Genomic DNA, 17,287 nt, shown 5'->3' with positions numbered 1-17,287 from the left:
TTGGCAGATATCATCTTTTGCTCCAATACGGCTACACAGTCAGAAGAATACTTTGAAAAATGCAGTACTGGAATTTATTGGGAAACTACAACAGGATCTTTCTATAACTCATACTTTTAATGTAAGTAACTACTATAGAGTTTAACATTAGACTGGAATGTACAGTATGCTTTAAAATAATTAAATAGACTAATGAATAACAATAGACATATGGACTAATACGCGTAACAATACGCATAGCAATAAGCATAACAATATACATACCAATATGCATAACAATATGCATACCACTATGCATAACAATAGCATAACAATACGCATCATCCCTATTCATCTAAATATTGTCTCATAACAATTAAGAGATTTTTTCAAAAATCAAGGAAACACTTGTCTTTTGTTACTAGCACTGTCTTTGCTGATGGCTACTTTGAGGAGAAATTGTACTTGTACGTCATTTAGCAGACGCTCTTATCTTAGGGTTAAGTGCCTTGCTCTTTTCAACCTAGTCGGCTCTGGGATTCAAACCAGCACCCTTTTGGTTACTGGCCCAAAGCTCTTAACTGCTAGGCTACCTACCACCCTTAAAATGACTGTGATATATGCTTGTGCCACCTAGCTACCTTATGACGAATGCACTAATTGTCTGTCACCTATGTATTAACCTTAAAGTCCTCATTAGGCAGGTTGACGTTTATTGTCATGGTGAGTCTTGTTCTGGAGTTAGAACTGAACGATTTATACTAGATAGGCCAGCTGCAAAGTAAGAACTAGCTATATTGTAAAAATTCCTGAAAACAAAAATGTGCTTTTTTATCTTAATTTAAGGTTAGGGTTAGGCATTAGGGTTAGCAGTGTGGTTAAGGTTAGGGTTAGATTTAGTGGCTCATTAGTATGCTGATTTGGTACAGCTGTTTCATTTAGGTTATAGGTGTCAGGTTTAGTGTTTATTTTGTTTAACTACTTGATAAGCCTTAAATGACATGTCATATTATGCTCCCTGCATTTTGTTTTCAACGCTCGTTCAAGGTTAATTGAATCCACCAGACAATTTTGGTGTAAACAGTGCACCACCCAAATAACCAAAGTATCTTAAATGTAATTTGATAGCTCGAGGTAAGGTGAAAATCAGATGTTGTCAAATAAACACCTTTAATAATTTCCTTACCCCCACCCTTTGATGTCTATATACAGTCTGGAGCCGAGTTGGAATGTTTGTATGTCTCAGTTCTCAATTAGGGAACCCTGCCATGCTCTACATCAATTAAGTGATGATGCCCGAGAACCTGGTGTTTGGAGGATATGTTGGCACAGGTGTTGTGCCAATATATCCTAGAAACACCGCCTTTGAGAGCATTATCACTTTTATACAACAGCTTACCAACATATTCAAATAATGATTGACATATTTTAATTAAAAACATATTGATGATTTATTCATACTACAGTGCCTTGCGAAAGTATTCGGCCCCCTTGAACTTTGTGACCTTTTGCCACATTTCAGGCTTCAAACATAAAGATATAAAACTGTATTTTTTTGTGAAGAATCAACAACAAGTGGGACACAATCATGAAGTGGAACAACATTTATTGGATATTTCAAACTTTTTTAACAAATCAAAACCTGAAAAATTGGGCGTGCAAAATTATTCAGCCCCTTTACTTTCAGTGCAGCAAACTCTCTCCAGAAGTTCAGTGAGGATCTCTGAATGATCCAATGTTGACCTAAATGACTAATGATGATAAATACAATCCACCTGTGTGTAATCAAGTCTCCGTATAAATGCACCTGCACTGTGATAGTCTCAGAGGTCCGTCAAAAGCGCAGAGAGCATCATGAAGAACAAGGAACACACCAGGCAGGTCCGAGATACCTTTGGGAAGAAGTTTAAAGCCGGATTTGGATACAAAAAGATTTCCCAAGCTTTAAACATCCCAAGGAGCACTGTGCAAGCGATAATATTGAAATGGAAGGAGTATCAGACCACTGCAAATCTACCAAGACCTGGCCGTCCCTCTAAACTTTCAGCTCATACAAGGAGAAGACTGATCAGAGATGCAGCCAAGAGGCCCATGATCACTCTGGATCAACTGCAGAGATCTACAGCTGAGGTGGGAGACTCTGTCCATAGGACAACAATCAGTCGTATATTGCACAAATCTGGCCTTTATGGAAGAGTGGCAAGAAGAAAGCCATTTCTTAAAGATATCCATAAAAAGTGTAGTTTAAAGTTTGCCACAAGCCACCTGGGAGACACACCAAACATGTGGAAGAAGGTGCTCTGGTCAGATGAAACCAAAATTGAACTTTTTGGCAACAATGCAAAACGTTATGTTTGGCGTAAAAGCAACACAGCTCATCACCCTGAACACACCATACCCACTGTCAAACATGGTGGTGGCAGCATCATGGTTTGGGCCTGCTTTTCTTCAGCAGGGACAGGGAAGATGGTTAAAATTGATGGGAAGATGGATGGAGCCAAATACAGGACCATTCTGGAAGAAAACCTGATGGAGTCTGCAAAAGACCTGAGACTGGGACGGAGATTTGTCTTCCAACAAGACAATGATCTAAAACATAAAGCAAAATCTACAATGGAATGGTTCAAAAATAAACATATCCAGGTGTTTGAATGGCCAAGTCAAAGTCCAGACCTGAATCCAATCGAGAATCTGCAAAACTGATAGAGACATACCCCAAGCGACTTACAGCTGCAATCGCAGCAAAAGGTGGCGCTACAAAGTATTAACTTAAGGGGGCTGAATAATTTTGCACGCCCAATTTTTCAGTTTTTGATTTGTTAAAAAAGTTTTAAATATCCAATAAATGTCGTTCCACTTCATGATTGTGTCCCACTTGTTGTTGATTCTTCACAAAAAAATACAGTTTTATATCTTTATGTTTGAAGCCTGAAATGTGGCAAAAGGTTGCAAAGTTCAAGGGGGGCGAATACTTTCGCAAGGCACTGTATTTCATCCTTCTACAAGATATAGCCCCGAAACAAATCTAGGGTTGCTACCCAAGCCGGCTGGTTGTTCGTTCTCTCGGTTCGGTTGCCAGAGACTCAACCCAGCCATTCAGTCTTTTTGTTCTGTATCTTTGGATGTTCGTTCTAAATGTTCCATTGCCATACTGGCTGGCAACATTCTTATCCCTTGCTAGCTAGCCAACTATGGCTAACTTACAGTCACGTCAAACAGTGCAGACAGAATAACAACATTTGTTTAAGCTGTTTTGTAGTGACATTTATTTGGATACATCCATAACAATGAGCTAATGAGGCACGATTTCATCTGGCATAGAATATGTGCACTATCGTCAGGACACTGTAATTCAGAGGAGCTAGCCAACAACACAGCTAACACAATAACTTCAAACTGAAGCTGGAAAGACTGCAAACTAGCTGCACTTCGTTTCGTTTTACCTTTTTTCAATTTACATTTCTGTGTATATACAGTGGGGCAAAAAAGTATTTAGTCAGCCACCAATTGTGCACGTTCTCCCACTTAAAAAGATGAGAGAGGCCTGTAATTTTCATCATAGGTACACTTCAACTATGACAGACAAAATGAGAGAGAAAAAATTCAGAAAATCACATTGTAGGATTTTTAATGAATTTATTTGCAAATTATGGTGAAAAATAAGTATTTGGTCAATAACAAAAGTTTGTCTCAATACTTTGTTATATACCCTTTGTTGGCAATGACAGAGGTCAAACGTTTTCTGTAAATCTTCACAAGGTTTTCACACACTGTTGCTGATATTTTGGCCCATTCCTCCATGCAGATCTCCTCTAGAGCAGTGATGTTTTGGGGCTGTTGCTGGGCAACATGGACTTTCAACTTCCTCCAAAGATTTTCTATGGGGTTGAGATCTGGAGACTGGCTAGGCCACTCCAGGACCTTGAAATGCTTCTTACGAAGCCACTCCTTCATTGCCCGGGCGGTGTGTTTGGGATCATTGTCATGCTGAAAGACCCAGCCACGTTTCATCTTCAATGCCCTTGCTGATGGAAGGAGGTTTTCACTCAAAATCTCACGATACATGGCCCCATTCATTCTTTCCTTTACACGGATCAGTCATCCTGGTCCCTTTGCAGAAAAACAGCCCCAAAGCATGGTGTTTCCACCCCCATGCTTCACAGTAGGTATGGTGTTCTTTGGATGCAACTCAGCATTCTTTGTCCTCCAAACACGACGAGTTGAGTTTTTACCAAAAAGTTATATTTTGGTTTCATCTGACCATATGACATTCTCCCAATCTTCTTCTGGATCATCCAAATGCTCTCTAGAAAACTTCAGACGGGCCTGGACATGTACTGGCTTAAGCAGGGGGACACGTCTGGCACTGCAGGATTTGAGTCCCTGGCGGCATAGTGTGTTACTGATGGTAGGCTTTGTTACTTTGGTCCCAGCTCTCTGCAGGTCATTCACTAGGTCCCCCCGTGTGGTTCTGCGATTTTTGCTCACCGTTCTTGTGATAATTTTGACCCCACGGGGTGAGATCTTGCGTGGAGCCCCAGATCGAGGGAGATTATCAGTGGTCTTGTATGTCTTCCATTTCCTAATAATTGCTCCCACAGTTGATGTCTTCAAACCAAGCTGCTTACCTATTGCAGATTCAGTCTTCCCAGCCTGGTGCAGGTCTACAATTTTGTTTCTGGTGTCCTTTGACAGCTCTTTGGTCTTGGCCATAGTGGAGTTTGGAGTGTGACTGTTTGAGGTTGTGGACAGGTGTCTTTTATACTGATAACAAGTTCAAACAGGTGCCATTAATACAGGTAACGAGTGGAGGACAGAGGAGCCTCTTAAAGAAGAAGTTACAGGTCTCTTAGAGCCAGAAATCCTTCTTGTTTGTAGGTGACCAAATACTTATTTTCCACCATAATTTGCAGATAAATTCATTAAAAATCCTACAATGTAATTTTTTTGATTTTTTTTCTTCTCATTTTGCCTGTCATAGTTGAAGTGTACCTATGATGAAAATTACAGGCCTCTCTCATCTTTTTAAGTGGGAGAACTTTCACAATTGGTGGCTGACTAAATACTTTTTTGCCCCACTATAACAATGATGTCAGCTGATTCATGATTTTGACTGGCTGAAAAACGCTGCCTGCCTCTCTCTCTCATCCAGACTCCCGACCCCAACACGTTCATTACTATGGGACAGTTGGAGATCGAATTTGAATATTGAAACAATGTCGGCGAGACAGACAGTAAGGTTAATACAATTCTCCACTGTTGAAAACAAAATGTTTAAAAGAAATGTCGGGATGCTTTTTATAGAGGAGATGAAGTTTAGAACTTCCTTGCCAGGGCTGATGAGACAGTGGATTGCGGGGTCAGACGGAACAGAGTAAATAGGCATTTTAACGGCATAGATTTAGCCGCTGTTAATAGACACCGACTGGAATGCGTTTTTAACCAATCAGCATTCAGGATTAGACCCACCTGTTGTATAATGCTTAATAACATCTGGGTATAAATGATATCTTAAAGGAATAGTTCTCGATTTTGGCAATGAAGCCCTTTATTTACTTCTCCAGAGAGATGAACTCGTGAATACCATTCAAGGGATGTAATTTCATGATAACTAGTTAGTACAAATACTATCTCTACCCGAAGACTTCCAGTGTTTGCGCTAAGCTAGTTAGCACTAGCTCTCAAAATTCCCTCGAACTTCCTGCATACTGAGCACAGAGACATAAAAATGGTATCCATTGTCAAAATTGCTAACTATACATTTAAGACCTCCTTTAAACCCAGCTGTTGTTAAGCATTGATGTAGAGCATGGCAGGGTTCCCTAATTGAGAACTGAGACATACAAACATTCCAACTCGGCTCCAGCCTGTATATAGACATCAAAGGGTGGGGGTAAGGAAATTATTAAAGGTGTTTATTTGACAACATCTGATTTTCACCTTACCTCGAGCTATCAAATTACATTTAAGATACTTCTGTTAGATGGGGTCTGTCCTGATTTACACCCCAATTGGCTGGTGGATTTATTTAACTTTGAACAAGAGTAGAAAACACACATTGTTGTTTTTCATAATATAATATGTTAGTCCATTATTAAAACGTCATCCTGTAACGTTTTTGCAAAAAGTTAGGCATCAACAAATTGATGCTTATGTATACTGGCCATGCTCCCACCAGGATTTGCGGTGCCAATGGGAAAAGATAAGGATCAACCAATTGATGCTTCTGTCAATACATTGCATTCAATGGGAAAAGATGAGTGCCAAAGGCTTGACACTTATGTCAACACATTGCAGTCAATGGGAAAAGGGAAACTTCAACCAATTGATGCTTCTGTCAATACATTGCATTCAATGGGAAAAGATGAGTGTCAACCTATTGAGTTTATGTCAATACATTGCATTCAATGGGAAAAGATGAGTGTCAACCTATTGAGTTTATGTCAATACATTGCATTCAATGGGAAAAGATGAGTGTCACAGGGTTGATGCCCCAAAGCTTTACAATGATGGTGAAAATCTTGGGGTTAAGTGGATTATCTTCCTAGAAGTTGGACAAACATGACCTGGGAAATGCCTAAATGTATTTTCAGTGAAAACGCATAATTTATTTAAAGGAAGACACACTCTCGATCAGATTGTTTTTCTAATGCCTTGCTTCTTGTCTCTTTGACTTCAAGCATCCACCATCTGTAACAGAACGCACTAAGCCACCCTTATGATGGATTCCCAACAACTCTCCCTGCTGTCCTCCTTGAAGGAAGAGTTGAAGCCTGAAGATTACATTCAGCCCCACTATAAGGAGGCCTATCGCCTTGCCATTGATTCCCTGGTGAATGACGGCAGAGAGAGCTACCAGGAGTTCCTCAAGTCCGAGCGGATAGGGAGCTTCCTCTCAGAAGATGAAATCCACTTCATCACTACAAACGCCTCACAGCCATTGCCTAGCAACCACACAGAAGAAATTGATGGCCCAGGTCCGGACGCTGCGGCCAGCAAGTCTTCAACTGGAACGTACTGGCCTGTGGACTCCGACATAGCAACACCTGACTTGGAGTTAGGGTGGCCGGAGGTCATGCCTGATAGACTGCAAACCAATATAAATCTGTTCTTCCATCCACCCAGACTAAACAGACCCACCATCAAAGAGGTGATCCGGAAACACATTCAGGATGCCAGACAGGTAATCTTGCAATGCATTGTGTCAACAACAATGGCAATGCTTATGGAGCTAATGGAGTTTATGGAATGCAAATTACAATAGTTGTCTTTTTTAAAAGCTGCTGCTCCTTTTAAAAAAATGTATTATTATTATTATTGTTATTATAGTAAAATAGTATAGCATATACTATATAGTTTATACAATAATGTCTGTTCTTCAACTGTGACTGTCTCTTTGTGTGAACGTGATAGCTCCTGAATCACAAATTGAAACTAGTCCAGGACAAAATGATTTACAGCACAACTCCCCTTTTCTCCAAGGGCAGAATTATACCCACATAGTTCCTTTTCACTAGACAGGTGTGTCTGAGGTGGTGTCATGATGGGTCTATAAAATACATATATTTTTTACAATGTACCTTCATGAGTAAAAGTATAGGTGCCGCTGCAACAAAAACTCACCCAGTATCCTTGAATGTGAGGTAACTCTCGCAGTTGTGGATCAAATCCTGAGATGAAGCCAAGTACAGATTATCCTGCTTCTAACCTTGTTCTCTGAGTGATTCACAAGACATTTTCAGACTACCATTACCAGAAATAGAAATGTAAAGATCAATAGACTTTTACCTTATGTTGCACAGCAGGACAGCAGGACAGTACACAGATCATGGATTGCCTGCAGCTGTCATGCAAGAAATCTGTCAATGCTGTGTTCAAAGAAAGAACCGGTTGTACAGGAACTGGAATCATCAAAAGATGTTCCTGAAAACCTATCATCGTAGCAGTCATAACTACACTCTCAGAAAAAAAAGGTACTGAATTGTACTTTGAAGGGGTACAAATGATTGTCAATGTAGTGCTACCCTGTAAGGTACATCCATTGTACCCTTGCAGTACACACCTCAAAAGAGCCAAAAGGTACAAATGTGCCTTTTTAGGGTACCATCACAGTGACAAAGCCATTTGATAATTTTAAGTGGCAGAAATGTACCTCTTCATCTATGCCAAGTCCCTCACGTGTACACGCCTCTCCGCCATACACCTTCTGACACCAATGTAGCAAATTCATAGGATTTTGATCTACTGTACTTTGCACTAATTGTACCCTTTATTCTGAGAGTGTACTTTGAATCCTATCATGCAGTCATATAATCTGTTGGCTATGCAATGCCAAACCCCTGATCATTATATTTGCTGCTTCATCCGCTTCGGTCAAGGATGGGTTATTTTGAACATTTACAAACCTTCTATCAGAACACTCAAGCTATAGTTTTACTGTAGTTTCTCATGTGATTTAGTCTACAAGTATTCCAAGTACATGAACATCTCATTCCAAAATCATGGGCATTAATATGGAGTTGGTCCCCCTTTGCTGCTATAACAGCCTCCACTCTTCTTTGAAGACTTTCCACTAGATGTTGGAACATTGCTGCAGGGACTTGCTTCCACTCAGCCACATGCATTAGTGAGGTCGGGCACGGATTTTGGGTGATTAGGCCGGGCTCGCAGTCGACGTTCCAATTCGTCCCCAAAGTGTTAGATGGGGTTGAGGTCAGGGCTCTGTGCAGGCCAGTCAAATAAAATAAGTAAATAAAGTCAAGTAAATAACACTCCATCAGCACCACGGTATTGTTGTTAAGCAATAATGCCCGAGGGGGTGTGGTATATGACCAATATACCACGGCTAAGGGCTGTTCTTAGGCGCGATGTTACCAATGTAATAAGAGCAGTAAATATGAATGTTTTGTCAAACCTGTAGTATACGGTCTGATATACCACGGCTGTCAGCCAATCAGCATTCAAGGCTTGACCCATCCAGTTGATAATATATAATAAACTCAGCAACAAAAAAAAAACGTTCCTTTTTCAGGACCCTGTCTTTCAAAGATAATTAGTAAAAATCCAAATAACTTCACAGATCTTCATTGTAAAGGGTTTAAACACTGTTTCCCATGCTTCTTCAATGAACCATAAACAATTAATGAACATGCACCCGTGGAACGGTCGTTAAGACACTAACAGCTTACAGACGGTAGGCAACTTAGGTCACAGTTATGAAAACTTAGGACACTAAAGAGGCCTTTCTACTGACTCTGAATAACACCAAAAGAAAGGTGCCCAGGGTCCCTGCTCATCTGCGTGAACATGCCTTAGGCATGCTGCAAGGAGGCATGAGGACTGCAGATGTGGCCAGGGCAATAAATTGCAATGTCCGTACTGTGAGATGCCTAAGACAGGGCTACAGGGAGACAGGACGGACAGCTGATCATCCTTGCAGTGGCAGACCATGTGTAACAACACCTGCACAGGATCGGTACATCCGAACATCACACCTGCGGGACAGGTACAGGATGGCAACAACTACTGCCCGAGTTACACCAGGAATGCACAATCCCTCCATCAGTGCTCAGACTGTCCGCAATAGGCTGAGAGAGGCTGGAATGAGGGCTTGTAGGCCTGCTGTAAGGCAGGTCCTCACCAGACATCACCGGCAACAACGTCACCTATGGGCACAAACCCACCGTCGCTGGACCAGACAGGACTGGCAAAAAGTGCTCTTCACTGACGAGTCACGGTTTTGTCTCACCGGGGTTGATGGTCGGATTTGCGTTTATTGTCGAAGGAATGTGCTTTACACCGAGCCCTGTACTCTGAAGCGGGATCGATTTGTAGGTGGAGGGTCCGTCATGGTCTGGGGCGATGTGTCATAGCATCATCGGACTGAGCTTGTTGTCCTTGCAGGCAATCTCAATGCTGTGCGTTACGAGGAAGACATCCTCCTCCCTCATGTGGTACTGTTCCAAAATGACAATGCCACCAGCCATAGTGCTCGTTCTGTACGTGATTTCCTGCGGGATAGGAATGTCAGTGTTCTGCCATGGCCAGTGAAGAGCCCGGATCTCAATCCCATTGAGCACGTCTGGGACCTGTTGGATCGGAGGGTGAGGGCTAGGGCCATTCCCCCCAGAAATGTCCAAGAACTTGCAAGTGCCTTGGTGGAAGAGTGGGATAACATCTCACACCAAGAACTGGCAAATCTGGTGCTTAATGTACTTAATGCATTGGTGGCCACACCAGATACTGACTGTTAATTTTGATTTTGACCCCCCTGTAAGGACCGACGCTGGACAGGAGGAGCAGGTACGGGCAGTCAGACATTTATTCGGGAACAGACATAGAAAAATACAGGAACAGCGTCAGCACACGGGTAACACAGACATATGACAAACAGAGCTGGGGAACTGACAAATATAGGGGAGGTAATAAATAGGTGATTGAGTGAGTCCAGGTGAGTCCAATATCGCTGATGCGCATGACGAGGGAAGGCAGGTGTGCGTAAATGATGGTGGCAGGAGTGCGTAATGCAGGTCAGCCTGGCGCCCTCCAGCGCCATGGGGGAAGAGCGGGAGCAGACGTGACACCCCCCTTTGTTCAGGGCCAATAAACTGAATATAAACGCAGTTGACAGTGAGAGGACAGTTTTTTGTTGTTGCTGAGTTTAGTGTGTAATGGTATACAAATTATTTTCAGAAATCATCATGTTTTTCTGTACTTCTGGTTCTAATTTGTGTTGTTAATGTCCCTTCATTCCCTACAGGTTATTGCAATTGTAATGGACATTTTTACAGATGTGGATATATTCAAAGAGGTGGTTGATGCCTCCACCAGAGGAATTCCAGTTTATGTGCTTCTGGATGAATTTCATCTGCAAAGCTTTCTCTTAATGGTTGAGAATCAAGACATCCAAATCCCAAAACTTAGGGTAAGTTCAGATCCTCTGCTACAATGGTAACATATGCAGGTAGGGATCTACATGCATCGACTGATCATCCTCTCATCGTATAAACAGTATTGATTCAACCACTGACAGTAGGCCCTCAAAATGACAGAGTGAAGAAGTCAAAGTCTCACTCCTCCTGTTTTTGCAGGGTGAGGCAGTTTAAAGGGCGAGGTAGTTATTACCAGAGGTATGAATCTATGCAAAGGTGCATTGAAGCTGTTCTGGCTCGCAGTGGCCCAACGCCCTATTAAGACACTTTATGTTGGTGTTTCCTTTATTTTGGCAGTTAACTGTATTTATTACCTGAGGGATGAGGTATTTAGCACGCAGCAACCACACCCTTTAAGTATATTCACAAAAGGGCGACAGTTAGTCTAGCATTTAGAGTGTTGGGCCAGTAACCGAAAGGTTGCTGGTTTGAATACCCGAGCAGACAAAGTGAAAAATCTGTCGATGTGCCCTTGAGCGAGGCACTTAATCCTAATTTGCTCCAGGGGTGCCGTACTACTATGGCTGACCCTATAAAACAACACATTACACTGCCCCTATCTGGTGTATGTGACAATAAACCTTTTCTTTATATATACATATATATATATATATATATATATATTCAGGCTTTGCATAAAGCGATATGTTACCATAGAATGGTCTTGGTAACATTCCACTGACTCTCTTGGTCTACAGAACATGAGAGTACGCATAGTGAAGGGTCAGGATTACCTCTGTCGTTCAGGAGCTACATTTCATGGAGCAATGGAGCAGAGGTTTCTGTTGGTGGACTGCCAAACAGTGGTGTACGGATCATACAGGTAAATGGAGCTAGGAGCTCAGGGAGAAGAAATGTCCAATAACCAGATCCTATTGTTACTGTTAATGCAATCCAGGTTCCTTGGGAACTCCCTACCCTAAAGCCTAACCTTAACCCCTACTCTTACCCTAACCTTAACCATATCAACTTCAATGGGGGTGACGTCAGAGCTGGGACGTCCCAAGGAATCCGGATAGCAAGTACACTATCGTTACTGTATGATAATCTAGCAGCTCAGAAAAATATTGATTAAAATGTTCTTTAGATATAAATGAAAGGCACTTTATTGAGTCATTATCATGTTCTTTCTTTGTATTTTAACAGTGACTATTTGAACACGATAAGGGTAAGGCTTAAAGGGATGGTTTTCTGAATATTTACCCCAATCATAATTATTTTCTATTTTCATATTTATTATCTGTGAAGTAAACACAATGAATGGAAAATGAGAATGTAAAAGTTCTGTTCCAAAATGTTACATGACAGGGCTGTCTGCAGATCCTGTATTTCAATTCTATATGGAACACAGAACCTCTTTCGAAATAAGAAAACATTTAAGATTGGGATAAAAAATCGAAAAGGGTTAACTTTTCAAAAATTGCATTTTTATGAGGTAGGGGCTGATAAATTCCTAGAATACCTATGGGTAACAGATAAGGCAATATTACTTTTTTATTAATTTTTTAAACTTTAGACAGCCTGAAGGCTTATCTTCGATACATCTTCAACAATTTACTGATATTGTGAAACTGTCTACCTCAGTTGACCGTGTGCAGTTGACTGAGATAAAAATGGCTGTTATTTCATTTTCACTGATGTAATTGCTGCTCTCTGTTTATTATTCTCTGCCTAGCTTCATGTGGTCCTATGAGAAAATCAACCTGAGTATGGTGCAGGTCATAACAGGCCAGCTGGTGGAGTCCTATGACGAGGAGTTTAGAACGCTCTTCGCCCGTTCTTTCGTGCCAGCAGTTCTCACCCCTCCCGAGACTGTGCTACTAGAACGGAATGGAAGACATGCTCGGGCAAAGTATGCTTCTGAATCCAGACAAGCCTTTGAGAGGAAGGACCAGTTGAGACATACCCTGGACACAGTGTACAGGAAAGCCTGTGAGAGACAGACGGGCATGACGAGCCATATGGGAGAGATGGAGGAGAGACTTTATGACAAGGAGCCATTTGAACACAGACCCATGATCAACCATGGCGAGAGTGTTCAAAACCGCATCCATCAGTTCCAGTCTGCAGAGACTGTGAACTTCCTGAAAAGGCACAGTTATGCTGGGGAGAGACAAGAGGTCCCATATGTTCCACACAACACAAGGTATGGGGCAAGCAACTGGAACGTGGCTGGAGATGGAGGTAATCACTGCGCTCCTGGAAGAAGCCACTTTACCAATGCTTTGGAAGACCATTCTCAGGGGGCACAGATAATCAGAGGTCGCAATTTTCGCCAGTCCTACCACGGGAATGACAAACAAGTCCGCTCTATGCAGCGGAACATGCCAACTTTGAAGAACACGGCTAAGTCCTTCTTGCGCACGTATAGGATAGAGTCTTACCTCAATAACACTGATGATCATATTGGGGAATCCTGTGACTATCTGGACCAGTATGAAGCACAGGAAAACAAAACTAGCTCATTGATTCCTTCCAGACTTAGGTCATCCCTTGTTTTCAAGTCCACTATTCCAGAAAAACCGGAGACAAACAGTCACTCAAACAACTCTTCCTCTTCCATACGTCAGGTCGACCACTCTGCAAAGCCAAACAATGCACCGTATTACTCTTCAATGCAATTGCAATGGAATCCAGCAACATCGATGGAAAACAGAATGAGACAAGATGAATACATAATGAAAAGGCGGAGTCTGCAGATTTTGGATGATCCTAGGAATAACATTGGCTATGGCCCAGGAAGAGACCCATATCAGTCGGTCTATGCCTGCTTGGGAAGAACCAAAGAGGGACTGGTAACGAAAGCCCCTGAGCTCCTTCAAGACAACTGGCACAAAAGACACAGTGTGGCAGACTCAAAGACCAACAGTGACTACAGAGTCAATAAAGAGTCCTCCAGTCACATGTACGGTAGGGCCTTTGGGAGGAGTCAGCCAGATGGTGGTGGAATAACATTGGGTGCACAGAATGGAGGATATTCTTCAAATTTGAACAAGGATCAGAGATCTATCTCTCATTATGACGTCAAAAACGTTGTGGACACAAAGAGCCCCCCTGTTTCTAATTGGCAAGAGCCTCCCTACAGAACTGTGTCTGCAGCAACCCTTGATATGAACAGCAAAGAGCCTCCCTCCAGAACTGTGTCTGCAGCAGCCCTGGATATGAACAGCAAAGAGCCTCCCTACAGAACTGTGTCTGCAGCAGCCCTTGATATGAACAGCAAAGAGCCCACTTACAAGTCCACCAGCACAGCATTGGGTTCACCACATTTCCTTAAGAAGAGCACCAAGCAAATCAGATCATTGCTCAAAATACCGGAGAAAAAAGAGGGTTCCCCTAAAGGGGGTTCCCCTAAAAGGGGTGGTAGCTCTGACACCATAGTCACAGACGAAGAGGGACAAATACCAGAGAGAGAGAGGAAGGTTGCATCACAGAGTAGCATGCTTCAGATGGACAAGAACCACTGTGCAGATGATATAGGGTTATCCTCAACCCCTCGTTTTAGCACTGAAGATCTGCACCAAAACCTTCCTGACAGAACTACATCCATGGGGACACAGGGGCAGCATACGTCCATTGATAAAACGCAAGAAAGGGCAAGGCTTGCGTCAGGAAATTGGCGTAGCGATCGGGGTGGAGATAGTCGTTTGTATAGCAGATTTGAGCCTTTCTGTTCATTGGAGAAGGAGCGACCCCATTCCTCACAATCTGCAACAGGCCCTGGCCCCATACACTCCCCAGAGAGGACCAAGAGCATGTACTCTGCTAAAAGTAGCCCCACCAATGAACAACACAACCACACTGGCCAGCAGACACATAGCCACCATGAAAACAAACTGGGCAAATTCATACAAAGAGTGGGGCATTTCATTCACAAAAATAAGTAGTAGAAAAGAAAGTTAACATAATACAACATGGATTACTGGTCAAATTTACAAAAGCGTTCAAGGGCCCATTCAAATGGCAGGCAGAGTGGAAACAGTGTACTGCACTATTTAACTTGAAAACTGGTTACATGAAGAGATTACATCCTTTTAGGACTCTTTAAGGCAATGGCAAACCAGTTTTTACTTGAATTAAAGGGGGGGATCAGCACGGTCCAGGACAAAGTATCACAAACTGTGAAATCAAGTCAGGGGCCCACAGTGTCAGTCGGAACAGCAGAACCGGATCTGCAGCATGGCCAAGTGAACAGGGACCACAGGAGGTTGGTGGCAGCTTAATTTGAGAGGCAGGGCTCATGGTAATGGCTGGAGCAGATTTAGTGGAATGGTATAAAATACATCAAACACATGTTTGATGCCATTCCATTTGCTCCGTTCCAGACATTATTATGAACCGTCCTCCCTTCAGCAGCCTCCAATGACAGGGACAGCCAGGAATTGGCAGGCCAGGTTGTCCTGAGGCACAGTCCAAGGTCCTTGTGGTAGGGGAGACAGAACTAGAAGGGAATTAGTGGTCAGCGGCAGGGAATCCGAGTGGGGAGCCGGCCAAGCAGAGACCGAAAGGGTGGCTCGTCACTCCAGTACCTTGACGTTGATAAGTCTTCAGTCCAAGACTAAAAGATGTAAGATAAAAGTGTGTGTTTGTGTGTGAGTGTGTTTGTACACTTTAGTGTGGGGAAACACTGAACACAAATTTGTTACATCTTATTTGCTCTTCAAGTCTAAGAGTGCTTTAATATGTTATGCTTTTTGGTCTTTAATACATCAAAGATCTATATTCTTCATAATATATCAAATCCATTAGCATTTTTTAAAAACCCAGAACCAATCAGCTGCTCGATGGCTGTGACGAGAGACTAAAAGTTAACTACAATAGGAGGAATTCATAATGCAGTAGCTTCATTTCCATATAAAACACATTAAATCATTTCATTTTAAAGATGTCTTCACAATAACAACTCTGATCAAAAGAGTGAAAACAATCTATTTGTTAGCCACAATATCAGAAAAACATATCCAGAGTACAGGATTTACAGTGCGTAAATTGCATGATTGGGTGAATGAGTTTGTTTGTCAAAACCTAATGCCGCTTTTGTCATCATTGCAGTGTCTGGAGTATTTTTCTTGGAACAATGTCTTGGCAAAATATGCTTGGATTTTACAGGTGTTGTGGGAAATGCAGTGGTATTATGAGGGACTAATTTAGGGAAATGTACATTGTTTGTCAAATATTTGACCTGTACAAACACTGACAAAGTTGGTTGAAAAATATAGTTGCTTTTTCCAAACAAATGTGACATTGTGTTTTTGTTACCTTTGATCCTTTGTTGTATGAGCTACAGGGAAGTGCATCCTACAGTACCACCATGAGGTGAAGTATTTATTTCAGTCTGTTTAAGCTACGAAATCATTTTTGGGCCAGGTTGTATGTGTTAGTATTCAACCCATTCCTCTGACAAGCTAAAGACAATTTCACAGTCAACGTGATATATAAGCATGACTTGAATAGAGCACAGCATTATTTTTGTGTTTTGCATTCCACTGATTCTGGACTATTTGAACCACACTTTTTTGAACCATGCCTTTTCATTAGACAGGGCTCCTACTGTCACTAAGTACTTCAACACCTCAATCTTTCACATCACATAGGAAGTGTATAATTCAATGTGAAGTTCACAGAGTGTATGCATGCAGGCATTCAGCTGCTTGTAATTGATATGGGAATAATTGTCATTGCATCAGGTTTTTCAAGAAATCACATTCATAATAAAATGGTGGGGGCATATGATGTATGGAAGGTTGGGAATTGTTCTATAGAAACTTTTTTTAAATCTGTGTTTGAAAATAGGATGTTGGTATTTGCTCTCGATAAGCACAAGTGAACACTTGGCCCTTTTATAATTTGAATTGAATTACCTGTTGTTGCGTTGTGTTTTCCGTCTTTAGTAATGATGAGAATAGATATTGTCCAATGGATCTGTTATAATTTAGAGCTATGAGGTCTGAATTATGAGATTGTAGCTTACAAGAGGTTGTATGGAGGTCAGCATTATGACCATCAAGTCAGAAGCATCATTTTGGAATGTCGCTAGGAAGATGTGTCATTGCAATCAGTTTTTCCCACTGGGTTTCTAATTTGTGCAATATGTAATAAATATGCAATGGAATAAACTGCTTCCAAAAGCCTCTCATAAGTAATACATTTATATTGTTATGTTCCACTAAGACCATTATGCGCCATTACGTGCCATTAAGACCAGAACAAATAGGAGTTACTGTACAAATACATGTGGTCACTAGTCTGATCAAAATAATTATTTATAAATCAGCAGATTAGAGTGTTTATGAGAATTACAAAAGTATAGAGTCTCTTGGCTATATTTTATATGTAATAATAATAATATGTGCCATTTAGTAGCCACTTTTATCCAA

General features: G+C 41.6%; 1 protein-coding gene across 1 annotated transcript; it reads left to right on the top strand.

Annotated features, from left to right (window-relative positions):
* LOC139376918 (family with sequence similarity 83 member B) lies at positions 1-17,046 on the top strand. The gene is made up of 5 exons (XM_071119914.1): positions 1-121; positions 6,660-7,162; positions 10,739-10,903; positions 11,609-11,733; positions 12,586-17,046. Exons 2-5 carry the CDS (start codon positions 6,698-6,700, stop codon positions 14,795-14,797), a joined length of 2,967 nt encoding a protein of 988 aa, XP_070976015.1. The 5' UTR covers positions 1-121; positions 6,660-6,697; the 3' UTR covers positions 14,798-17,046.
* The last annotated feature ends 241 nt before the right edge of the window (positions 17,047-17,287 follow it).

This window comes from Oncorhynchus clarkii, chromosome 20 (genome assembly GCF_045791955.1).
Source record: "Oncorhynchus clarkii lewisi isolate Uvic-CL-2024 chromosome 20, UVic_Ocla_1.0, whole genome shotgun sequence".
Classification (NCBI taxonomy): Eukaryota; Metazoa; Chordata; class Actinopteri; order Salmoniformes; family Salmonidae; genus Oncorhynchus; species Oncorhynchus clarkii.
Note: the sequence above shows the minus strand (reverse complement) of the source record. Positions and strands in the feature narration are given on the sequence as shown.